Consider the following 26,277-nt stretch of genomic DNA (forward strand, 5'->3'; position numbering starts at 1 on the left):
GATCGCAGCTCTGTAAGGCCATACAATGCAAGTGAATGGCTGTCAGAACTTTGAAGCTCCAAAATAAAAACAGCATAATAGTAATCCATACGAATCCAGTTGTTAAATCCATGTCTTCTGAAGTGCTATAATTAGTGTGGGTGAGAAACAATATTTAATAATTATAAGTCAATATTTCAGAAGAAATCAATATTTAAGTCATTTATTACTATAAATCTCCACTTTAACATTTACATCTGAAAACCTGTTTAGTTTCACTTTCACATCTGACAGTGAAAGTGGAGATTTGTAATAAAATGGACTTAAATATTGATCTGTGTATTGTATCTGAAGACCTGGATCTAACCACTAGAGTCTTATGGATTACTTTTATTCTACCTTTATGTGCTTTTTGGAGCTTCAAAGTGCTAGTCACCGTTCATTTGCATTATATGGACCTACAGGTATATATAAGAGATATTTTTCAAAAATCTTAATTTGTGTTCTGCAGAAGAAAGGTGAGTAAATGATGAGAGAATTTTCATTGTTGGGGGGATCTATCCTTTTAAAGATGATTTATAAAAACAAAATAATAATTAAAAAAAAAAAGCTTTTGTCTTCTATGGAAGGAATAAAGTCATACATGTCTGGAACAAGTCAGTAAATAATTACATAATTTTTGTGTGAACTATTCTTTTATGTATATGTGTATTTTGAAATATTTTTATAAATTGTTCCTACATTTTTCCACTTTTTTCTATTTCTGCATTTCAGGGCTGAAGATTCAGAAGAGCCAAATGTTGGATATTCACCAGTTGCCCTGTTAACAGCGGTCAGAGAACTCACAGATGCTGCAATTCACTACAATCTGGTCAAAATCTCATTGTTCTTGAAAGTGAAGTCATCACCCACCTGCTCAGGCTTTTCAGATTTCTTTTTACATTTGGACTGATTTATGCATTAGATCTGAGTTACCAAAAAGAGTTTTAAAGACAGGTGGCTTTATAAGGTTTTAACGTTGAAAGATGTGCAACAATAATGCAGCTGTAGACAATTTATCCTGTCGCTGACAAATGTGTTTTTACAGTTACCATGTTTCAGAATTCACAGGATGATATTTTAATGCCTGTATATTTAACAATGCGTTACAGTTTATATTGAAAATTATAAATTTTCAGGAGCAATAACCAATAAACATGTAGAGACAGTGCTCAGTGTCACTCACACAAACACTAAACCATCAGGGTAAAACATGAGAAATTAAAATAATGTAATAAACATTAACTAAACTATATCAAATATAACACAAAACTACCCAATGTACATAACTGATATTACAAATAAGAAGAAACATAACTATTCCCATAAAATATAATGAAATGTAATGGGTAATGCAAGGCATTCTGGGATTGCCAGATTAATGTTTTTAACCATGAATTTAACAATTTACCAAAAAAGTACTATGTTGTCAAATGTAATTTTTTACCATTAATTATACAGGAAAGTCATACTTTTTGCATATCATTTTTTTTTTTTTACAGCATTTTACTGTCAAATTACATTGTACCATATATTTCTAAGTAATTACCATTAACCAAATAACACTTTTTTTACTGTAGCATTTTTACAGTCTTTTACCGTTAAAATTACTGGCATTTTTTTACAGTGTAAATAAGTATTTCACACCCTATTGTGATTTGTTGTCTGCTATTATTATTACATTGAAAAATAAACAATTTAAAAGATTTAATGACCTTTGTTGCACATGAAGGCCATGCTGAAAGACAGATAAGGAGGATCTACACAAAGAGGAAGCAGTGAACTCATAACAAACAATGCAGGGTGGCACTGTGGACCAAGTCCTCCTGGCACGTGTCAGCTACAACACAAATCGTTTTTCCCCAAGACATTCCTTACTTGGAATTAAAGGCATGATTCTCTAACATGAAAACAGCATTATTTAGACGTTTATTGAAAATGATCTCCTAAGATTAAATCTGCTTAAAAACACACGTCCCTTTCCAACATTTTTAGGTGTAAAATATATACACTAGTTTTTTTTTTTTTAAAGCATTATTCTGAATATTCAACAGATATTAGTACAGTGGTTCAGATCTAAACAATTTTGTACATTAATTATTAACATATACATGTATGCTGGCAGGTATATAGTGCCCTCTGCTGTTTTAGAAGTTAAAACGCTTTTTAGGGCCTCCAAATCATGTGTAAGTTTTTTATATTTTCTTTTAGTTCATTTAGACTTTGCATCTGCATGAAAATATTATAATATAATATTACACAGCAATCTGAAAAAATAAGAATACTGTGCTGTGAAATACACATCTGCACTTACTCTATTTGCCATTGCCCCAGACATTCGATTTTAGATAGCTGAGCTAGTTTTATTTCTCTCGTATAACCTTACGGCCTCTTCATTTTCACATAATGAAATAATTTACATTTGAATCAATATTTATGTACATTTATTTATTTATTTGGTAAGTAGCCATGTAATAGTCAGATAATGTACAGTCCTGATCCTGATCACTTTATTTTGTGTTGTGAGTTGTGACCCGACTGACTGTACATTATCCATTACATAATTAACATGAGAAGATACCGTCTCAGGTATGTGCATGTGTAATTAACTAGTGGTCCCCTGTCTTCTTCATCTCTTTGGGGTGGTCTGTCATCTTTCTCACTCTTCAACCACACCTTGATCTACAATGGACAAACACAGTTTTCTAAAGATCTTCAATTCATAACTGTTATAAAGTCAAAATGTCCAAAATACAATCTAAGGTAGTATATAAGTGTTGCTTTATGGTTTGGGGGTATTTGTTGTGTCCTTTATATTATGATGCACTCTGTATCAACTCGTACTTTTAAATATTTTTGAATATAATAGGTCAAAAATAACATACAAAATAGAGTCAAAAAGGCGTCAGAATGTGACTGCCAGAACAAATGCTATGCAATAACACAAGTCACAATGCTACTCTATGTCAATGTAAATATCAGATCATCAATGTATACTCTATGTTTGGTTGGCTATGGTTGTACCTGAAGTTTCAGTATCTTTCACATTGGTCCAAAGAGAAAGAACTGTAACTGTCATGGGTTTCCATTTCAAGGTAGTGGTCACGACAGGCTCTTCTTCCTCTGTATCTCCTTTCTCCTGCAGTCCGGAAAATGTCGTTAAGATTTGGGTTTCGCACAAAGAACCCTCAAAAGCCTTATGCCTCATTCTTTAAGGCTCACTAACTTGTACAAATAATGCAGTCAATTGTAATAGACAAAGCTTTTTAGTGTGTTGGTATGCTTTTATATATTTATATGTATCATAGAATCTGTATTCGTGGGGCGAACTTGCTTGTAACAGGATTTTATTTAGCTTATATACTGTAGTTATGTTTGGCAAAATTAGCATACCAATACCAAAACATCTGAAATTCCAGTATTTTGCTTCATCCACTCCTAGCGCACTCTACTACTCACTCATCTAAGGCAGAGGTTTTCAACCTTCACAAACCCATGGACCACATTCAGACTCTCAGCCAACCAAGGGACCCCATACTAAAATGTTTTGACTGGGTTACACTCTGCACAATGCAGGACCTTCAACACTGGGCATGGCTTTTGTCTTGTACAAGTCTCTGTTGGCATGCAGAAAGGCAACAGGCAAGATATGCTATAAGAGGCAGAGCAACAATCTGTTAAGAATGTTGCCACAGAACCTCCTCTCCAAAAGCTGAAATGGTGATATAGCTCTGGCCCTGAGCTTGTCAACTTAAATGGAAGTATGGAAATTATGTAGTGACCAAAAATGTTCAAAAACCATCTTATATTTTAGATTATTCAAAGCAGCCACCCTCTGACTAGATTCCAGCTCTGCACAAGCTAGACATTCTCTCAACCAACTTCTCCACAGGCACCTGAGATGCGTATTAAAGGAGTTCCCATGTACTGTATGTTGTGCAACTCATCCATTACCCCTTTCATAGTCTTAACAATCAAATTCAGTTGATATAACATGGAGTGGTGGTGGCGTAGTGGCTAAAGCACAGGGCTGTTAATCAGAAGGTCATTGGTTTGATCCCTACAGTCACCACCATTGTGCTCTTGAGCAAGACACTTAACTCCAGGTTGCTCCAGGGGGATTTTCCCTGTAATAATTGCACTGTAAGTCACTTTGGATAAAAGCGTCTGCCAACTGTAAATATAACCGGGTCAAATTGGCCTGTCTAGTTAAATCACAGTTTAACAGTTACAATTGACACATGTTCTGTTTTAACATCAATAACTAACCTTTCACTAATTTACTAATTTACAAATGTAAAATTAACAAATTTTATATACAGAAAATGCCCAAAATTTCTAGAATAAACAACATATATATGTATACACAGTATGAGTGTGTTAGGACGGAGGTGCATGCTATTATGAGTATTAGTGTCAAATGGACCCAGAGGTAAAGTACTTTTTTTTTTATAGCTTTGTTTATAAAAATAAATAAAAATACATTTAAAATGTAATTCCCAGATTTAGATTACCTCTGTGGAGAAGTTTAAGGCTGCAAAGTTAAAGTTAAGCTTATGCGTTATGTGATATGTTAAATGTTCAAACGGCTCAACTTGTAACCCTTATGATCATTCAAAGCTTAAGCTTTTAATTTCAGTCAAATGTCTCCAAACTATTGACTGGTACTGTAAATGTGCCATTGTATAGGATAATGCTATTTTAAATGAATCCGCTTAAAATTTAAAGACATGTTGAAAAACAAAAATAGACATACCTGATCTATCTGGAGATACATCCCATGCTGCTCACACCCAATGTTAAACACATACTTCCCTGGACCAGAGGGCTAGAAAATGTGAATAGCTTTTATAATTGACCAGTGTGTGTGAGAGAAGTACAAGTAATTTGTAATGTTCAAAGCTGCAGGTAATATAGACAAATGGTTCTCAACTGGTTTTGCTTAGGATCCAGATTTTACATTTAACATCAAGTTTTCTAAAATCAAACATGAAATGTATTAATGTCACCATGAACTGCATAGGTTTAAAAATATGCAAAAATCACATGGAACAAACACAGGACTAAATATTGTTTTAGTAATACCAAGTGACAAGTTAATTTGTGCCAAAATAATGTAGAGTTTGATTGGATGCACAAGCGTTTAGGTCAACAAAAAAGATATGGGAAGTATTTTCTACTCCCTTTTAAAATGTAGCCTATTTATTTGTTGTCATAACTATGCACAATTATATGGTTAGTTGCATGTTATTATCTGCATTTAGCATTGTTTAAACCCCTACTGTCCTGGACCCTGCCAGAGAAGACCTGTGACACCCCACCAGTTGAGTACCACAGATATAGTATAAGACATACATTATTATTGACAAAGTTGCCCTGATATCTGTGGTTCAGATGGATAAGCTCCCCAGCTGATTCCATTTTACCCTTGATCCAAGTGCCCATGTACTGAGAACCTGTGTCATTATATGTGTACAAACCCTGCCCATGTCTAAGAGAAAAGAAGAGAGACAAGACAGTTACTTACATTTATAAAATATCATGTTTTGCTATCAACATTTTAACCAAGTGGAAATGGAGATAATATGAAAATCTCTAATAACTGTAGAAAGGCTCTTAGATTAGAATAGTGAAGAATGAGATTGTTGTTAAAACTATGCGCTGCAGATACACCTTTGATGGCGCAGCCATTCACCATCATAAGTGTCTCCATTAGGGTATGTGTAAACACCATGACCCTGTCGCTGGTCATCCACCCAGCTTCCTGAGGAAGAGCAAAAGAAGTTCAAGAAGTTCCAAAAAAAAAATTAAAAGTGGTGTGACAGAAAAAATAAATAATGATGATAATAATAATAAATAAAAGTATTTTTTAAAGCTAAAATTAGAGATAAGAAATGTTGGCCTAAGAAGTTTGGGATATTCTTTTAATATTAATTCTTAAACAAAAGTATGCATTGAAAAAAATCTTGTTTAAAAAATATAATAAATATTTTGTGAAAAACTTGTGTCCAGTTAAGTCAGGTTGTGTAAGCTAGTCAACATACAGGTAGCCATTAAAACAAAACAAAACATAAAAAGACAGGACCCCTTATAAGGGTTATCGTGTGTGAGGTTTTTTCAAAATACCAGATATTTCGACATTTTTATGAAAAGATATGATTGAGTAACCCTAAGAAAACATATAGATGTATGTGACTCAAAAATAATGTAAAACATGTAATCATGTCAAATTTGTAAACATAAAATACTGAAAATATGTTTGAAAGCTTTATTTTTTTTAATTAGTGATGGGCAGAAAACAGTATTCTATTTTATTTTTTATTTTTATTTTTTTTAGAAAATCCTTTTTTTTTTTCAAAAATGTATGAAACTAAAACAGACACAGATAAAATGTTGATGCACTAGATACTACAGTAAATATGTGTTTTAAATAAGAATTGTAAAATATTTCTCATTTATATCATCTCAGGCAACCTTATTTGTCACCAACACTTACATTACTGATATACTTAAGAGATAATACTGACACATAAAGGACTTACCTTCATATTTGGAGCCATCTGGGTAATAAAATATACCTTGTCCATGTTTTAAATTCATAAGCCACTCTCCAGTGTACCGGGCCCCATTCTTGAACTTGTATGTGCCCTAACATACATCAAACACATTATCAAGTTTATGCCTACATTGTTTATGAGAAACTCTCTGACAAATGAGAAGTGTTTTGTGAGCAGAATTACCCGTCCAGATCTCTTGCCATATTCATATGATCCTAGGTAAGTGTCTCCATTGGGCAGGACAGCTTTACCCTGTCCGTGTCTCTCTCCGGCTTCATTTCTGTCTCCCTCATACTCCTGCAACACATCTACTGTTGTGATCTACTGCTGACAGACTTTGACTCGAACATAATGAAAGTCACTCACCCCCAGGGAACTTTTCTCGTCGTCAAACTCTTCGGAGCCAACGTCTGACATAATAAACTTAAGGTTATTGAGCAGAACAATCCCAAACGCAATCTTACGTTTCAAAGCAGTTGACGGTTACCATAGGAACGCCACACGCGGCCGACGCATGCGCAGCTTTACCCAGATGTTTTAACGTCATGTTTTCATAATAAAGCACTACTTTCCATTTTAAAATAAACAGATATGTAAACTACCATTCAAAAGTTTGGACACTCTTGACTTGTTACTCGTGAGCTTAAAACCCCGTTAGTCTTAATAGTCTAGATGGGATGTACCCAAAAAGTGAAAGTGAGGAGCATTTATGGGTACAAGTCGGGAACCGGCCTACTTTACATATTTCAAGGGTGCTGAATCCAAATAAACTGGTACCCAAGCGAAATTGTGATTTTTTTTTTGACCTTCTAATTTGCATATCAAAATGGCCGCCAAATTGCCTATCTTGCTCAGTCGTTGGACCATTTTCCCCTAGTTTTTTTGTAAGTAGGCAATCAAGATGAGGAAATTAAGTTTCTAGATCGATAGTCAAGGGTCAGAGCAAAGATATAATGGAGGCTCACTGCCTTTTTATGTGTATATATATATATATGCAAAATACCAACTTTTAAGGTGAAATTAAGCATTATTTGTGTCATTTTTTTAAGGCCGACATAAATATTCAATCAATATCACTCTTAAATGTTCCCAGTGTATATATGATATGTGATGTATTACATATTACATAATAACTAAGAAAAACACCATTGCAAGTTAAGATTTCATTTTTTTATGCAAACAAAGCATTTATGCTCTTATTTCAAACATCGAAAAACCCAAGTGAATGTTGTAAAATAGGGGAAAAAACACCATGAAACTTCCCTTGAACAGATCTACAGAACACATCTTGTTTCTGAATATTTTCTTTCATGTTTGTAGCTTAATTGCTTTGCTTTTTTCTGTTAGATTTTTAGTTCTGTAGATAAATGTAGATAAATGAATGTAGATTCACTCCCTCTGTAAATTGTTTTTATACCTTTCTAGTTTGCTTGTGTGCCATTTGTCTTTGGAATTTCATTTTGATTAGTACTTCTTTCTGCAGTCCTTTTCCAAGTTCTTTGGTTACCCCTTGCCTTGGTATACTTAAGGACTACAACTCCACATTTAAACAAGGACATTGGTCATCACTCTGACATGCACACACTGCAGTGCATAACAGCCCTGATCGGCATTTGCACTGGCGTGTTCTGCATTGTTTTTTACAGGTACACAGGATCATTTCCAGGCAACTTTCAGGTATTGGATTCTGTGACATAAGAATGGGCTGTAGTCCTGAACCGCCATGTTTCCATCCCATGTCCAAGGGTGAAGGAAGCTCAGGTGTGGCATAGTGAGCATTTCTCCAAACCATTGCCTGGTAGTGTACTCTCAGCAGATGGAAGTGGAGTGCATCGCTTGTCGTCGGCATTGCTTCTGGTTTACCTGTCCTGGAGAAAAGTATATGCCTTGCTGCATCAACAGAGTCTGTTTTATGCACATCATATATTCTGCAGACAAAAGCCTCTGAAGATCTTTGAGTCTCCTCCGTGAGATCACCAATTCCGAGGTTGCTGAGCAATTGATGGTGCATTTTCCAGACTTTCCACAATGTACTTTTGGTGTGACTTGCAATGTATGATGTGGTATCACAACCAGTTAGTTCATGAAATGCTACAAGTCTTGGTGCTGAATCGTTTGGCAGTTTTTTAAAAACAGCATCAATGGGTATATATTGTGGCTTCCTTGTGGTACCAGACAACAGCCAGAGTTTTTTACATGCTACATGCGGGAAATGGGAAACCAGAATCACAAGCACATCAGTGTCTCTAGATGTCACGACTACTGTGTCTGACTGGCAGTGCACTGCATGTAATACCAATCGGGTATCTGCCTCTTCGTGTGTGGCTCTCAGATGAGTCAGGTTGGTTGTTGCTTTCGATGACCTAACCTCCGTTTCTTTGTCTCTGAACCCACCAGCAACAACTATCTCTTTATCATCTGGTGCCTGAGCACATAGTTCTTCAAAGAGTAGATTGGCAAGATCAGCTTTGTTGTCAGGGAGGGACAGGAAGTTGGTCCAGTTTTTCAGAAGATGCACATCACGACCCTCAACAAGTCGTCTGATTGGTTGAGCTGCTTTTGTGCGTCGTGTCCTGGTAGCACCCTTGATGGTCTCTTCTCTGTATCTGTCAAACACAACGTCTATCCGTTTATAGGAACATCCTGCTTTCAATACTGCTCTGACAAATGTGTCAGCCAAATCTCCAAATGTTACTGCTTTGTCTGGCTTTCCTAGGGCAACCACCAGTGCCTGTCCATCTATGATGAGGCAAGATGACACGTCGGGAAGTTCAGTAGCCTCAGGACAGACTATGCGAAGGGTCCCATTCATTTCAGCAAGGGATATGGGAACTGGCAGAAGCTCGTATTTTAGGACAGCTGGTAAGTCAACTGGACGACCTGCCTCATAGGCCGTAACAAGGCGTTTGAGGACGTTTCGGTCAGCCTTTACAACGGTTCTGTTGTCTTTGAATTTAGGATTTTTGGCCACTTCATATAGAGATGCAAATGTTTTAGCTTTGCTCTTATGTAGGGTTGCATGGATTGGGACCTCTGGTTTATCTTTGTCCTCAGGAACAATCATCCTTTTCTCAATGAATGAATTCACTTTTTCTTGTCCTAGGTCGTTGGCAGAAAGTAATGAGCTTTGGATAGCCTCTGTGGCAACGTCTTTTGTGGCGAGATTTTGCAATGAGCCTGGTGAGACTGAACCAAACACCTTGAATCCTTTGAAGACTAAAACCAATGCCATTTCGTCTCTGTTGTCTCTCTTTTCACGGGATTTGGTAGCTTCATTGTGGACGCAGGTTTTCTCAGATGTGTTGCTGAACATCAAATGTGTCTCTTCTGCTAAATGGGACCTCATGTTGTAGGAGAGTGTCCATCTGGAAAGGGCTGAAAGTGTCTTAGTAATGCCAATGATCCCCCCTCCTTTTTTCCCTGTTCCATTGATCCACTCCATTGCTTGGTCTGGATCGACCTGGTTGAATCGTTGATCGGACCGCTTCACAACAAAGTTGCCACTTTGGAACTCTGATAGTGCAGGTTCTGGGAGTTGGTGCATCTCAGCAATATACACTGGCCCCCATCTTGCGTAGTTCAGGTGGTCATATCGCATGAAGTAAGGCAACATCCAGCTGAAGGAGTGAAGATGAAGCTCCCAGAGCCCATCACGCTGAGCTCGTGTAAACTGCAACAGTGTTGAGACCATATCCATGTAGTTCCACCAGAAAACAAAGTTGACATCTTCAGATTTACTTGCGATGAAATCTTTGAGGAGACTCTCAAACTGTTCCTGCTTCAGATATGTTATCAACTGAGGAATAGTTTCAGGATTGTCATCAGCAGCCATAGCAGAGATCTCATCATGGCATTCCTTGTTTGATTCTGCAGCAAACGCGAGGAATGTTGGCAACAAAAGCTGCCATAGGGCCTGCAAGGTCAGTTTGTGAGCTCTCATACCCTTGTTGTATGCTTTCCCTGACATGACAAGCTGCACAGCACCCTCCCCCAGCAATCCACTCTCCAGCCACACTTCAGCTAGACCAGACCCAGCCATGTGATCTCCGATAGTCTTCAGGAAGTTCATTGCAATATGAAGTCCACCAAGCCGAGGGATTAACTTGCCCTGATATTCCTCAACACACCACTTCAGTTCCATGAGCTTGCAGTAAAGAGCTTGGTCCACTGTTATGACAGTATGCTCCTGGCCAAAATGTGATGATATCGCCATGCACCTCTTCAAAACTGTATTGACCGTATCATGCTCATGAGCTGGAGCAAGGACTATTGGCAAATATCCTACTGCTGTCTGCTCTGGTTCCTTTGATGAGACTGACTGATTGAATACAGTCCAAGAAGGTTTGGGTTCAGAATCCTGACGTCGCAGGAAGAAAGCCATGTCTGTTGCTTTTGCTTGTTTCACACACTCACTGTCTCCTTTAGGTTTTGTAAACCAGGTCTTGTTAACATGTGATGTGAATACTGGCTTGCTTGTGGCAGAATGTACATTGACGTGGTGCAAGTTCTCCAGGACATCTGGCACAACCAGTGTATGGCTAGTGGAGGGCTTCAGCATGTCAAGTTCTATATATTTTTTCCCCGTTGCCAGGCTGCCATTTGGGTTGCATGAAAGGTGTTCTTTCCATCTAAGGACTCATCAAGGATGTCAATGGTGTCAGCAGTGTAGTGGACGAATCGATTTGCTACCAGCATATATATATATATATATATATATATGTATATATATATATATATATATATATATATATATAAAAAGGCAGTGAGCCTCCATTATATCTTTGCTCTGACCCTTGACTATCGAGCTAGAAACTTAATTTCCTCATCTTGATTGCCAACTTACAAAAAAACTAGGGGAAAATGGTCCAACGACTGAGAAAGATAGGCAATTTGGCGGCCATTTTGATATGCAAATTAGAAGGTAAAAAACAATAAATTTCGCTTGGGTACCAGTTTTTTTGGACTCAGCACCCTTGAAATATGTAAGGTAGGCCGGTTCCCGACTTGTACCCATAAATGCTCCTCACTTCTTATAGAAGGCCATTTTGCTGAAATCCGTCTAGTCTATAAGGTTAATGCTTAAATGCTTTTAATTGTTTTTGTAGACCATTTAAATGGGGTTTGGATGAATTTCTTTACAGAGCTAAACAAATAAAAATGAGTTGGACCGGATAATAACAAAGGGCATCCAACAATTAATAGCCTTATAAATGACTAGTATGTGTGTCTAATGTTTTACTGGTTGTTTAAATGTTTAATAATGTAACCCATATTTAGTATTATTATTAAACTTTTATTTTGACAGGTTTTTGGCTCCTTGCCGTATTTTTTTATGTAACAGTTTATTTGTATTATTATCATCATCATTATTATTTTGTATTATTATTGGAATTTTATTTTGACAGGTTATTAGCTCGTAACATAAACATTTATGTAACGGTGCATTGTTATTGATATTATTATTATTATTAAGTAACAGTTTATTATTATCATCATCATCATCATCATCATAATTATGTATTATTATTTTACTTTTATTTTTAAATGTTTTTAGCTAGAAACTTATTCATGAAAGATTCATGAAACATAGTGTATTATTATTATTATTTATCATTATTATTAGAATTTTATTTCGACAGATTTTTTGCTTGTTACATATTTTTTATGTAACAGTTTTTAAAATATTGAAAATAAGTTTATAACGTTATGCTTTGTGTTATATTACTCTGGAATTATTTAAAAAAAATTATTACCACAGCTGCGAGGGTGTGACTTTGGCATTTTTTTCCCATTTTACTGTCTTAATCTGCCACTCTCAATTTTTTTTTTCTTCTTCTTCTGGAAAGAAATTCTAATGTAATATTGGATTTTTTATTTTGGTCTTGGAGCAAATATGTAAGTGAAAATAATATTTGCTGTGATCTCCCATTCACCGCTGTTGAAGTTTAACCTGCAATATTAGATCCAGAGTGAAGTGGCTAGAATTTGGGGAGATAAATTCAGCATATTTTTTTAATTTAGAAAAGAAAAGAGGGAAAGATAAAATAATATATTCTCTATATATTGAGTCACAGTTGTCACAGTGTGACTCAGAGTTTCTAATGTTTAAAGACTGTGTACGGAAAGGTGAATTTTAGATAACTTTTTGCAACGGACAAAGAAATTAAAGAATGTCTTCAACTGCTGGCTACAAAGAAATTGAACTATCTGTCGTGTCTTGATAACTAAAGCTGAAGGCATTTCTAGGATTGTTTACCCAGCTTTGTCTTTATATGTCGAACCCAAAAACCTGCTCATCTATCAACTCCATACTATTTCAATTCTTGTGGAAAAATAAAATTGAATATGTTAAAAGGAAGACTCTTATAAGAAATAGTTTGGTGGGAGGTGTGAATGCTTTGGACTTCAGTATCAGGTTATGAAGATTGGTTGGATTAAACACTGCCTGAATGCTGCTCCTAATCTGTTATGGTTTTATATTTCTAAATTGATTTTTGAAAAATGTGGGGGGTTACATTTTTAATTGGCCTGTGATTTCAAATGCAACAAACTTCCGGTCAAGCTTGCTTATTTTCATAAGCAAGCCTTGGAAGCCTGTAAGCTTGCCTTCTGCCAAACTTTTCCCCCTCATATGAGTATCAATATGGAACAATCAAAATGTGCTGCGTGGAAAAAAAAAAGATTTTTTATTAAGAATTGGTTTGACAAAGATGTCATTTGTATTTTGTATTTGTTAAAACAGGATGGCAGCTTTTGTTACTGAATTTACTGCCATTTTTGGAGTGGATACCTCACATAGAGTTTATGACTGGGATATTATTTGTGTTTCAACTAAACTATTGCATTTGTCATACTGTAGTTACAGAGTGTCAGTCTGTTAAATACCCCAATTATCCATTGGTGAATTGGAGCTTTCCAATGTCAAATGTAGCCTAACAATTTTTGGATTGGAAGAATCCTTATTTATCTTTTCAAGTGGAAATTAAATGATCCTTCTCTTGCTACTATTAATATATGGACTGGCATTAATAAGTTTCTGTTACCTAACAAGATGAAAGAACTTCGTTATAAAATTCTTCATAATTTCTATCACTGTAACTCTCTTCTTTCTAAGTTTAAATTGGATATTTCTTCACAATATACCTGCTGATACTTTAATGTTGAAACAACACTAGACTTATTTTTTAAATGTGATTATGAAAAGGAGTTCTGGAAAGAAGTAGCCTGGCTTATTCTTTTGTATTAAAAAAATAAAATAAAAAATGTACTGGTTTGGTTTTGGGACTCAGGTTAAAACTGTTAACTCTCTGTGGACAGTTTCATCCACACAAATGTAAAATAACTGATTCTAAGCCCAATTTTAGGCTGTTCTGTACTGATCTAAAATTATTCTATGACTCTCTTTGTTTATCATTTAACAAGAAAGCCGCTAAAACTGCTCTGTTGTTAAAAAAAATTAAAATAAGGTGACAATTATAATAATAAAATTTTTCTCATATTATTTAATTTTATTTGATTAATATTATTTTAGTATTTTGATGTTTTGTGAATTCGTTTTTTGTAGACTAAGTCTCTGTTTACTGTATCTTGTTTAAAAATGTATTTTATTGCCTTGCTCTACCTCGAGTTTTCTGTTTACTTAAGTGTTTCTTAAGTGTTTTTGTTTTAAGTCTTTTGTTCAATAAAAAAACAAACAAACAAAAAAAAAAGTTTACTTCCGCATTCCAAAACACGGAGCGTGAAAAGGGGCCTATAACCCCTCGTGACTGACCATTTCACACAATTTAGAAAGTCACGTGATTATCCTCACTAAAACAAGGATGTGAGTTAAAAAAGCAGCACAGCTGCAAGCGAAACAGCAAACTAATATTTCTGCGACCTTATACTGAGATGAATTATTCTATGCAGATAATCTTTCATGTTTGGATTCTGGGGTTGTTTGTTCCTGAGAGCGCTCATGGAAAGCAAGTGTGGCCAGTGCCTTACAAGTAAGCTGCAGTTTTCAAGTTGCCTTACGTCCAGATCTACGCTTTCATTTTTGTTTAGGAGCACTCATGTCCGAGGAGTGTGTAAATAATTGGGTTAAGTTGAAGACCGCTAGTAGCTACCAAGAATTACAGAATTCATAAATATCCATAATATGCTTGAAGTGATACGTGACAAAAGACAATAAAATCATTCGCTGATAACGAGTTTAATATTTGAATATGAATATATTTAAAAATGTTACAACATTTAATAATATTCACAATTATTTTATTATATTTTAACTAATGATTTAGCTAAGTGTTAATAAACTTCTTGGAGGCGCACATAAACTAGCCTACTTCACATATTTTATTGGAGTATGATATCGTTTACAAATTCTTCTAAGGTAAAGGTTATGCTCATGAAAATGAATTACGTTATGTGACGTTCACCAGGTTAGGCAGACGTTGTGGAGTTTTGGCTCATTACCACTTTAACATTTTGCACAAAGTGTATCCATGTAACTCACACCTGGCGAGATATTGTGACGTAAGCGATATGTGTACTTTTTGTATTAATGAAAGTGAAACCCTCAGCCATTTATTTTTCTCTTGTAGTATGTCTTTGAAGTTTTGGTGTGAGTTGAGTGATTTTTTTTATTTTTTTTCTATAATTGAAAAAAAATATTTGCATTAAGGATATTATTATTTTGAACACGAGAATAAAGCATTAGTTTTTATTGTTATTTTTTTTTATTCTTGTAGCAAATATTTTATTTGCACAAGCAGCGGTATCTTAAGAAGCTACTCTGGCTCACTGAGTTCTTAGTGGAAGTGGATTATTAGTTAAGTCTATAATATTGCTCGTGAATAAGAAACGTTCTTATTTTTTAAGATATTATGATGACATATTTTGTATTTTTTTTCTTATTTTTATTAGTATTTAGTTTTCTCTCTATTATCAATGCCTTTTATGTACATGCAGTTATAATTATACAATTGTTAACCTTTTTTGCTTCCCCAATACAAAAAATTAAATAAGTTTTGGCTCATTACTGGACGCCGAAGTCATTTTCAAGGCAAGTCAGTCCACTCTGCGACTGCTTTGAAACGTTCCTGTACAGCTATTTTCTATGAAGACAAGCGGCATAAAAGTACAGCTCCTATCTATTTGAATGGGGAACGATCGAAATCTTCAAAACTGTTGGTCAAGATTACGATCAAAGGTCAGCAGTAAAGTCTGACAACAACAATTGTATCATTAATTTTCAGGCTTGTCCAGCTAATGCGCATGTGCGTTCTTGAGATGACTGACAGGCGATGTCTGTATCTAAAAGGTGATTGGCTCTTTAACCTGTAACACAAACTTCATTTTAACACCAGGTTCCATCTCCGGCTAAACAATCTTTGCTGGACACGCCCAGCTTTTGCACATACAAATAATATTCACTCATTTTGGCTTAATTTCACATTGATTTATTATATTACGCAATAGCAGGGCTCCAGACTATAAAAATGACTTGGGAGCCATTAGCACCTTAACTGGTGTTTTTAGTCTCCAAATCACAGAATTGCTTGATTTAGATCAGGAAGATAACCCTTTAATCGGAGGTTTAATAACCTCCATGTATATATAGTAAAAATAATGTTAACACCCCTTTCATAATTTATACAAATATTTATTTTTAGCTTTCGTTTATAAGTTAATTACCCCATGAAGTTGTTTGCTGAAATGCCATTTTCTTTCCTTTGTTGGCCAATTTTTGTGTGTGTGTTGGATGTATCAAAGGGCTCCATTTTTATTTTTATTTTTTTAAGTAGCCAATGGGCTTTAGTTTAATGACAGCCATGCATCATAATTTGCTATTTGCAATTATTCGGTGGTATTTGGGGGAGGGACATTCTCGTCCTAGTAAGCATTTTTATTGGAGAACATTTTTTATACACCTCTGAGTGCAGGATGAGTCAATATGTTTGGTGTGTTTTACCTGAAGACAAAGACCGTTTATTTAAAATGTTCATATCTGCTAGACTGCAAGAGCTAATTTTAATTTCACGAGGTCTTTAAGTGAACAGTGCGATGCAACAATTCGAGGTTATTATAATAAAAAAAAATATCAAAATGGCAAGCATGACACAGTTGCACCCAAGTAAGTTTTAACATTTGCTCAGGTAATTTGTACATGAATGAAGTGCGTGTGCTGTAGGGCCCTCATTCCTCATATTACAGTGTCTTGTATCAATTTCTAGGAGACTTAACAGACGTCCAAGTGTGGATCCCTACTGCCAGCCTTTATACCCATTCTGCCCCACTGGAGATCCAGATGGTCGGATACCCTACATGAGAGACAATGACATCATCTCCGTGTTCAGACTGCAGACTCCTGTGTGGGAATTCAAATATGGTGACATCATGGGAAAGTTTGTAAGTGCACCTATTGAAAAACATTCCTCTATACTGAATGGTGCATTTGATTTTGTCTAATCAAGAGTTTTGCACCGTTCAGCATATCATGCACGATGCCATTGGCTTTGGAAGTGCAGACACTGGAAGAAACTTCACTGTGGAGTGGTATGAGCTGTTTCAACTGGGGAATTGCACTTTTCCACACGAAAGAGAGGAGATGAGCGCTCCATTCTGGTGTAACCAGGGAGCCGCATGCTTCTTTGAGGGCGTAGATGACATGCACTGGAAACAGAATGGTACTCTGGAGAAAATAGGAGAGATTTCAGGTAAAACAAAGTGCTCTTTGTATTCTTGTTATACTTGCTATGCGCAACTTGTGTAAATACAATCTATAACTCATCAGTTGTACTGGTGTTTCAGGGCGCAACAATCATGAGGGTTATGAGGGCCAGTAGCTGTGACTTTTTAATTGTTCTGCACATTTTCAAATTCACAATTAAATAAATGATTAAAAAAATCTATTGATATTTTTCAGAGTTTTTCCAAGGTCTAATACAATTAGAGTCAGATCTAATCGAAACTAAACCAAATAGTTTACACGCGCCCGAAACGACTAACCCACAGAAAGCTTCACCACTACAGGACACTGGCATTGGACCAGTGGAGTGGCTCTTACAACACTAATCCATTTTATTTTGAAAACTCAGTTTTCAGTTCCCTAATGTTTTCTAAAGTATCTAGTAATGAAGACTGTTTTCGAAATGCTGTATTTTCGGTGAGGAAAGTGTGGATAAGACACGTAAACGAAGCAAAATCAAAGTGTTCTCATTCATTTAGGCTTCATGCTGTCTCTCTCATATATTTTTATTTTATTAGGTGAGATGTTTAATGAGATGGCTCATTGGATCCAGGAGGACAACGAAACTGGTGTTTATTACGAGACTTGGACCGTGAAGTCAGACCCTGGAGCCAACGCCACAACATGGTTTGAATCCTACGATTGTTCTCAGTTTGTGCACCGGACATATAAGAAATTAATAGAGCTAGGTGCTCGGCTGTTCAGCAAATCTCAAACGAATTACACAAAGATCTATTTGTTCAGCGGAGAGCCTATCTATTTGGGAGATGAAGTCATTTTTACAGATTCTTCTACGAAAGACCTCGCCGCAGATATCAAGAAGTTCTATCACTCGTTTCGCCCTCACCAATCAGTATTGAAAGTCATATTGAGTCTGTTTGAAGCTTATGAAAAGATGGTCCTGGAGAAGACCTTCTATTTGTACTACAACTTTGAATATTGGAAACTACCAATGAAATATCCCTACTTCAGAATAACCTATGAGGAGATTCCTTTGCCCTAATGACCACAGTCTTTGCTGCTAAACTAATGGCAGTTTTACATTTTTCTATTTCCATTTTTGCATGTTGGCAATTGTCACTACCTATTTGGTAATTAACAATGTTTACTAAAAATATTGCAAAACAACTTTGGAATATTTCACTAAATATAATCCTTTAATGTTCTAATGCTATACAATGTTTTTTTCATTGTTGAATTTTGATGTAAGTATGCAAAACATTCACAAGAGATCTGCACCGACGTTTAGATTGCTCTTTATTTAAACAACAGATAATGTTATAATCACATTTTTATGACAAATAAATATGGTACTTCCAAATTTGCAACACAAGCAATTTGCTCAATTGCTTAGGAAAACATCAGCACTTGCTTTACTGCTTCTGTATTTGTACAGACTGCAGTTTTCTGATCTTAATTTGAAGTTAAAAATGTTCTCCAGCACTCACTCAAAGTCAGATTATGTTATTTTAATGCTGAAATCTCTAATGATAGCCCAGAAGTCGAACATATTCTATCACATCCTTTTTTGTAATAATGTACCATAATGAATGCTGCTTTATTTAGGTGCTTTTACAATTTCCAAAAGTTAATACATGTCAACTTTAATTCTGGATGAGTTAAAAATTCAAGTTAAATGCCACTCTATTACATGCCATTAACTTTTAGTACAATTTTTATAGGCATATCAATCAACAAGAAGCATGACCCAAATTTAAACCATCAATATAAACTGATTAATAAAAAATATATCAATAAATTACACTGATCAAATATAATTACAAGAGTACAAAAAGCCATTTAGTAACTAATCCCACTCATATATGAAAGAGATCAACACAGAAACACTTCAAACCTCGACAGAGGGTGCAAGAGACATAAGCATTTCTATTTATAACACACAGCATTTTATATACAGATACATGTGACTTCCTTCTTAAAGGAACTGCTTCCTTTAAGCTTTCCTTTTAACACTCACATGCATGATCAGAAATAAAGGGGTGTGTTTGAATGCAGGCAGTTTAACATACATATATTGTACGTTAGCTTGCAACTACGCAAGCATTGGATGCATATCAACAAATTCATTATATAGTTGTATCCTGCTCAGTTCATCATGTCTGCAAAGCCAATTCTCACAACTTTCTTTATGCAATCTAATAGAAACCAGTCAATGGTTCACTGTATTCTTAAAACTGATTAGCAATTTCTTTCCCCATTCGAAGACAAAAGTGTAATGTTAACCAAACATCCTTTCATTTCATTCCACTCTGACCTACTCGAACATACCCAACAAGATTTCTAAAATAAGCTATTTTATGTTATTTGGCATCCCCATTTCCATGCTTGCTTAACCACCAGAAAGAAATATTTAGATGTGGTATATATAAAGTGCATATTATGCACCATACAGAAATTATTTTTTGTACAAAAGCACAGTAATACCAAATATATTTAGTTATACAAAATGTCTTAATCACATTATAAAATACAGTTAATTATCTACATAAACCAAGTTCATAGCTACACGACAAAGACTGTTGCCAAACCAAATTTGCTTTGCACACTTTAACTTGTGATCTTACCATGTATCACACAAGCAAGGCCACTAATTAGTGAGGGAAAGCCACTCGCTCACTCTCACTAAAGGTTTATGGCTTTCCATGCTACTAGAGGGAGCCGTTTAGAAATTCCCACTGATATCCATCTTAGCAATATGCTGAACTACACAAAAAGTTTGCAGAGTAAAAAACTAAATGTGATATACCATCTTAAAGTTTAATGCAATGCAGTTTTGCACTGTGAAAATGTATTAATTTGCTTAATCCACGTCAAAGCATTGAACTACGTGATCCACATCTGTGGTTTTGACAGCAGAACGTTTAGCCATTGAACACACCCTGATCTAAACCGCTACATTGTAATGTAATAGTGAATTATGTAGAGATAGATGAGCATCTGATGAGACCATCAACAAGGACAAAGAGTCCATTCGAAATCTGAATTTAAATATATGAGCGATGAATATCGGTTTTAACTCTCGACTATAACCTCAACTAATAAAACAGTTTTCCGCTTTCATTCAAAACTGAATTAGTTTTTCCTCTTGGATTAGTATTATTTATTTTATACATAACAGTATATACATGGCATGGCTTGTACAGCTTTCATCTGCTTAGTTTCATGAAGAAAACATCCAACGGAGGCTTCTTAAAAACAAAAATGGAAAAAGGGTGCTATCGGTGAAGTAGATGGTGGAGTCATATTTCACCTTAAAATGCATATTTGAAGACCATTTATAGGACCCGCATTATTTTGGATATTATTGTGATGACAGATATGTCTCATTACCATACTGCAAATATCTAATTCTCTTTACTAGAATATTAATTAAATCTATTAAAAATCTATTTAAAAAGTACATTTATTTTGCATTTAAAATTTGCCTTTGTTTTTAAATCGGTTTAAATTAGTAAGTAAATTATCGTAAAACAATTATATATTACAGCAATGTATCATCACTGAGAAAAATGGAAATTACAAACATACAAACATTTGTGGGGGAAAATGTTCTTAAGAGTCCTAAAATTGGCTTCCTTTTCTTTAAGCAAAATATAATATCTTGTTTCATTCTAAAATCAAAAGAAAATATGTTTTTGTGAGATTTGCACCAACCAGCCAATGAAACAATACTCCACAGTCATAGATGTAAATTCCTTCACAACTCAAATCTATATACAAAGTCAACAATAACGGTGAAACATGTCAAAGAAACCACAAACAAAAAGCCATTTAGTTCATATAGACAAAGCTAATTTCAAAGATCGTTTGAAATAGCCAAAGTGCATTTCACCACGTAGGCATCATATCTGGAAACCAAACACGCCCCAAGTGCTTGGACACCTCCCAGTGGATATCATCCAGGCTGTATTTGTGGTCTGGGATAAGCACCTCCTCCATGATAGAAAGCTGAGAGAGGCGACGTCCGCACATCCTCACGAACTCCACAAAAGCGCTGCAGGACACCTCGCACTCGCCCAGTCCGATGGCCGACAGGTTTTGGCAGCGATCAGCGATACGAATCAGCTCCTCATCCAAAGGACGAAGACCATTGGCACACACCACCAGCTCCACCAGTCGTGGGCAGTTCATGCCGACACGGCCGAGCACATCTTTACTGACGGATCGGCCGAAGTAGAGGTGTGTGACTGGGATCTCGTCACGAAAGAAGGGCCCGAACTCATCTTCATACAGGAAGTAGTACATGACCAGGTTGAACTTGGGTGAATGGCGCACCATGGCATCCCAGCTGCTCTTCTTTATGGTGTGAAACTGTTGACCAGGGTTCTCGCTCACCACATCGATGCGGAGGTGCTCGAGGTGCACGTGTTTCTCTGAGGAGAGCGCCAGGAGTAGTTCGTCACTCAGTAGGTGGTAGTTGAGAGCCAGTTCTCTCAGACCATGACACTGATCAGCTACACACAGAATACCTGGAATGACAGAAGAGTCATGAGTTCCACCATCTCAAATCACAACTAAGATCAAATCACAACTGTTGGATCTTATTTCATGTATGCATCTGACAAACGAAACCTGAACAGAATTCATAATAGAATTGCAAACTAAAACCATGTTAAATATTGATTTCTCAAATTATTGAAAAATCCACAGGGAACAATGGCAACATAATGAAATCAGGGAATGATTTGTTTTACATTATTTTATTATCACACTAGTTGTCTCTCACATAACAAAAAAATAGATGTACAGTCTTGTAATATTGGAAAATATCATTTAAAACGGTTAAATATTCATAATAGAAAGCTCTGCAAAACATGCCTTTCTTTTTTTAGATTGTGTTTATAATTAACATTTGGAATTACCATTTTAAGCCATTTCAGAGCAACTACATAAATTAGAAATATATCAAATATGATCAAATATTTTTTTTAGCTGTATCGACCAGTACACAGGAAAACATCACACACACAGTAAATTAGCACATCCATATGAAAGAGTTAAAGGCGAGAGCACAGCATCAGCCATACTGTGGCATTGAGGTCTTTTCATAAAATAAATAAATACAATTCCATCATAAGGAATGTTTCGAAGCAATTCAAGCTTGATGTACCACCTTGATGTGGCAGTAGGGGGCAGTCCACGCTTCAGCTGTTCAGGCAACACACCTCGTCAAACCAACGAGAGCAACAGGCAGTATACAGCCGTCCACCGATGCACTTTTGACCTCGAAGACAGCTCGACCAAGCACAACAGAATGCATCTTGTGACATTTAACTTGACACAGGATTTCAAAAACACAGCGTTCATAACTAGAGATGCTGAAAACAAGTGAAACGAGACGCTGCCAAAGTGAAATGCTCCAAAACCGTCCGTCTAACATTAAAAGTCAGTGACTAACATTAAAAATAGCTCAGATGGAAGTAGGCCAACAATAGGGTTATGTTTAATGATATGGAAATAAAGTGAGTTTGACTTTTAAGCCACTTTTTGTATTGTAGAAATGCTTAACTTGTCTGCAGCAACAACATATGTATATAATATAATGTGTTTGAATTATCGGAAATATAATATTTATTATATTATAAACTAATTGATCTTTATTTGGAGGCCTTTCTAGTCATTATTTAAATATGTGATACATTCAATAAATTAATCGGCTCAACATTTTATCATTGTTTTCCCTCTAGAGTTTCCTGTTGTAATCTTGCAAACGTCTGATGGCTTGTGAGAGTCATTATACTCTGTGTTTACTTTATTAAAAAACAACAAATGTTGACAAAGGAAATGAGTCTTAACAGACTTGATTCTTTTAATGTGTCACTAATCATGCAAAACCTCAATGGTTTGATGAAAATAATGCCAGTAGTTCTGTCACTGGCTACAAATGTGCTGGGAAGGTCAGCTGTGCATAAGTAAGATCACAGGACATCTCAAAGCTTCCAATAGATGCATTCTACATCCTCTTGTCCTTCTGGATTTGTTCTTCAAAGGTAGCTTGACAAGACTGGTCTTTAGAAGAATGCAAGTCTGTTCTCTGTGTTCTTTGCATTGAGAAACACCCCAAGTGTGATGACCAGGCATGATCATACTTTGCTGTTTTGGAGTAGATCAGTTTTGTTTGGTAAAACCAGCTCACTCAGCACTGTGGTCTGAAGCATGACCTACTCTGTGATCATTTCCCAATCTATGATGCCCAATCTATCTCTATTGATATTTTCAATATTATCCTAGAAACACAACCCATTACATGACAATACATACCTGCAGGAGAAACGTGTGGACAGCTGCTCATCTTTAACAGCTTGAGTGTGTCACTGTTATTTGCCACTAGAACCTTGAGTGAAGGATCGTCCACTGGCGTGTCATCAATCTTCAGAGACGAAAGAGACTTGGAGTTGAAAAACACCACTGTCAGTGCAGAGATGAAGTGGGACTGAAGGGAGTGAGGAGGAGGGAAGAGAAAAAGGCATGGTCAGGAAACAAGCCACTGCATTGTTCAACTCATGTAAGCTTTAAAATATGTTTACACACCTTCGGTAACTGCATGAAACTTGGTCGTGCAGTGGAGATGAGCCCAAGGGTCTTCAGTGAGCAGTTCACCAGTTGAGATAAGATATCGCATGCAGCCTCTGCTGATTCTGTACTGCTGTCCACCTGTATACACACAAACATTCAGCATTATTTCAAGAGATGCACCATTGCACTTAAGTTTTGTCAGTTGTCAGGATCACATGAAAAACAGTTGTGACTCTAAAATCTGACTGGATGAGGCACATTCAAAGCAGTTTTAAAACAGTTAATATACAAATATTTATTGAATCATGTATTTATGCACAAAGTCAACATATCTGCTAGAGTTAGAATAATTAACATTAAAGGGGTCATATCATACCCTGAAGTTTAATACTTGGGATTACAGGTTTGTTCACATTACGTGGAATATGACCCCTTGAACAGAACATGTTGCTGTAGTGTCATGCCAAATAACACCACTTAACCATTGTTACATCACTATAACACACAACTTTACACTTTAGGAGAGCATTATGGTCAATTTGATTTATCAAGTTGTAAAGTGGTAGATGGGAGCAACACAATGCCCTTCAGTGACAATAAATATCCTCGTGAGCTGCTCACCTTGAAGCTGACATACTGTAAATGATTGGAGTGACGCTTTATGATTTGCTTTATAAGATCAGGATGCGTGGCCTTCAGGTAAGAGCTGGCTGGTTGATTGAGTTCAAACTCAAAGCATCTCCACAGCTCCGGCATATGGAAGGCCTGGTTCCAGTCACGGCAAACCTGCGAGGCAAAAGCACGGTCCAGTAGAGGCAGGTACTGAAAGACATGAAGCAGGATCTCTTGGGGGAGTCGAACCCAGTTGGATATCAGCTCTCCAGACTCTTCAGCCGGCTGTTTGACTCTCTTGCAGATCTCTGTCAGTCCCTCACAGGAGGAGGTACTGTCCTCACCATCTCTACTCAACCTCCTTTTCATTCTTCAGGGTAAAAGAAAGCTGTATAGTATGAGAAATAAAGTATAAGCAGGCCTAGTTCAAACACACTTCACTGACCTATTGTCAGATAATTTGCTAATGAATGATTCAGACAGATTTGAGAACTGGTTTGATTCATTGAAAAGAAACAATAGAAAACGATACTCTCACAAATCTAGTATCACTATGGCTTATGAGCTAATTTCCCTCTAAACATTTCTTAAGTCATTAATGGATATGGATAAAAAATAAAAAAAAGAGCAATTCGCTAATTAATCATTTAGAGCAATTTGTAAACAGGTTTGACCAATCAATGAAAAGCAATGACTCAAACGAACAATTCCTCTGCAAATCAAACATCACATATTTCTAAATTCCATGACTTTTCTAGGATATCCATGACTGTACGAACCCCGTTTTAAGGTTTCTAAAGTCATTTGTGATTCCTTGATATAGATTTTTTTTAAATCTGTTTGATTCACACTGATTCGTTAAAGAATCATATAAAGCATTTGTGAACCGATTCACCGAAAAACGAGCTAAAAAATAAAATCACTCGCAAATCAAACATCTTTATGGCTTGTGGTGTAATTTTCCTTTTCAGGTTTCTAAAGTCATTGTTATTCCTTGATATGGACTAACATTAAAAAAAATTTTCAAGGTTAATACGTGTTAAAATTCAACTTGAAATGAAGCATGACCTTTAACTTTCCTCAAAACAAATAATAAACATATTCCTGCTTGGCTCAACTTGTGTTGGCAGCAATATACATTTTATGTAACCTACAGCTCTGCTGGCTTTGAACTTAGATTGACCTGCAATCATTGAGCAATGATGAAAGAGATTACATTTTTAGAAATCTATATCAGCCCAAATAAAGACATTGCGCACATGCAACTAGTCAGATCTAGTTAGACTAAGCCAGCAGTAGACAAACTGTTGCTGCTGCAAATCTACAAATTACCTGTTTTGCATGTAACAACCTCAGCTCAGCTCGCAAACAGTGAAAAACAAATACAATCCTGCTTATTCGTCTTATTGTCAGCCCGAACCTGAAAACATCAGACCGGATGGGAGCAGACGCACTGGACGCAGAGGAGCTCAATTTCTTCAGCTTTATCTCGTTTTCTCAGGAGACTGTGTGCGTATATCTCGCTATGTTGCAGGTTGACCTACTTCTGCTGTGCCGCGGGAGATTTCCAGAGTCCCAGCGCTGAAAATGGCGACGTTGTTGTCTAGAGACGACGAGAATGAGCAGCACAGTGCTGCTGAGAAACATCTCCACTATATACAAGTTTCTTCCGGCAGGGGCGCTCGGCGGCTCAGAAAGAGAAATCCCCCATAGGACGGCATTCAAATATCAGGATGGTTTTCTTACTAAATACGTTTATACAATATAAAGTATACGCGTTTTAATCTGTAATGTCAAAAGATGTAATGTGTGACAAATACA

General features: G+C 36.2%; 3 protein-coding genes across 3 annotated transcripts; 1 reads left to right on the forward strand and 2 right to left on the reverse strand.

Annotated features, from left to right (window-relative positions):
• Nucleotides 1-2,461: 2,461 nt before the first annotated feature.
• rsph1 (radial spoke head component 1) lies at nt 2,462-7,082 on the reverse strand. Its single transcript, XM_052148959.1, has 8 exons — nt 6,942-7,082; nt 6,759-6,872; nt 6,561-6,666; nt 5,692-5,782; nt 5,374-5,509; nt 4,775-4,846; nt 3,043-3,157; nt 2,462-2,700 (listed from the first exon to the last, which is right to left on the reverse strand). Exons 1-8 carry the CDS (start codon nt 6,990-6,992, stop codon nt 2,678-2,680), a joined length of 708 nt encoding a protein of 235 aa, XP_052004919.1. The 5' UTR covers nt 6,993-7,082; the 3' UTR covers nt 2,462-2,677.
• A 7,226-nt stretch (nt 7,083-14,308) lies between these two features.
• On the forward strand, nt 14,309-21,120 carry cln5 (CLN5 intracellular trafficking protein). Its single transcript, XM_052148684.1, has 4 exons — nt 14,309-14,563; nt 16,793-16,967; nt 17,050-17,275; nt 17,826-21,120. Exons 1-4 carry the CDS (start codon nt 14,466-14,468, stop codon nt 18,308-18,310), a joined length of 984 nt encoding a protein of 327 aa, XP_052004644.1. The 5' UTR covers nt 14,309-14,465; the 3' UTR covers nt 18,311-21,120.
• fbxl3a (F-box and leucine-rich repeat protein 3a) lies at nt 18,548-26,094 on the reverse strand. Its single transcript, XM_052148683.1, has 5 exons — nt 25,789-26,094; nt 24,466-24,844; nt 23,860-23,982; nt 23,590-23,761; nt 18,548-21,797 (listed from the first exon to the last, which is right to left on the reverse strand). The coding sequence occupies exons 2-5, from the start codon at nt 24,823-24,825 to the stop codon at nt 21,157-21,159; spliced, it is 1,296 nt and encodes a 431-aa protein (XP_052004643.1). The 5' UTR covers nt 24,826-24,844; nt 25,789-26,094; the 3' UTR covers nt 18,548-21,156.
• Between the last annotated feature and the right edge of the window lie 183 nt (nt 26,095-26,277).

The sequence above is a fragment of the Xyrauchen texanus genome, chromosome 18 (genome assembly GCF_025860055.1).
Source record: "Xyrauchen texanus isolate HMW12.3.18 chromosome 18, RBS_HiC_50CHRs, whole genome shotgun sequence".
NCBI classification, from domain to species: Eukaryota; Metazoa; Chordata; class Actinopteri; order Cypriniformes; family Catostomidae; genus Xyrauchen; species Xyrauchen texanus.

Excerpts from the sequence above, each read along its gene's own strand:
- fbxl3a (XM_052148683.1), bottom strand. The coding sequence starts at position 24,825 with ATGAAAAGGAGGTTGAGTAGAGATGGTGAGGACAGTACCTCCTCCTGT. Across the intron at positions 23,983-24,465 it reads TACAGTATGTCAGCTTCAAG|GTGGACAGCAGTACAGAATC; the intron begins GTGAGCAGCTCA and ends GTGTGTATACAG. Across the intron at positions 21,798-23,589 it reads TCCACACGTTTCTCCTGCAG|GTATTCTGTGTGTAGCTGAT; the intron begins GTATGTATTGTC and ends CTGTCATTCCAG.
- cln5 (XM_052148684.1), top strand. The coding sequence starts at position 14,466 with ATGAATTATTCTATGCAGATAATCTTTCATGTTTGGATTCTGGGGTTG. Across the intron at positions 14,564-16,792 it reads GTGTGGCCAGTGCCTTACAA|GAGACTTAACAGACGTCCAA; the intron begins GTAAGCTGCAGT and ends ATCAATTTCTAG. Across the intron at positions 16,968-17,049 it reads GTGACATCATGGGAAAGTTT|CATATCATGCACGATGCCAT; the intron begins GTAAGTGCACCT and ends TGCACCGTTCAG.
- rsph1 (XM_052148959.1), bottom strand. The coding sequence starts at position 6,992 with ATGTCAGACGTTGGCTCCGAAGAGTTTGACGACGAGAAAAGTTCCCTG. Across the intron at positions 5,783-6,560 it reads AGATGGCTCCAAATATGAAG|GAAGCTGGGTGGATGACCAG; the intron begins GTAAGTCCTTTA and ends GCTCTTCCTCAG. Across the intron at positions 2,701-3,042 it reads GAAAGATACTGAAACTTCAG|ATCAAGGTGTGGTTGAAGAG; the intron begins GTACAACCATAG and ends TGTCCATTGTAG.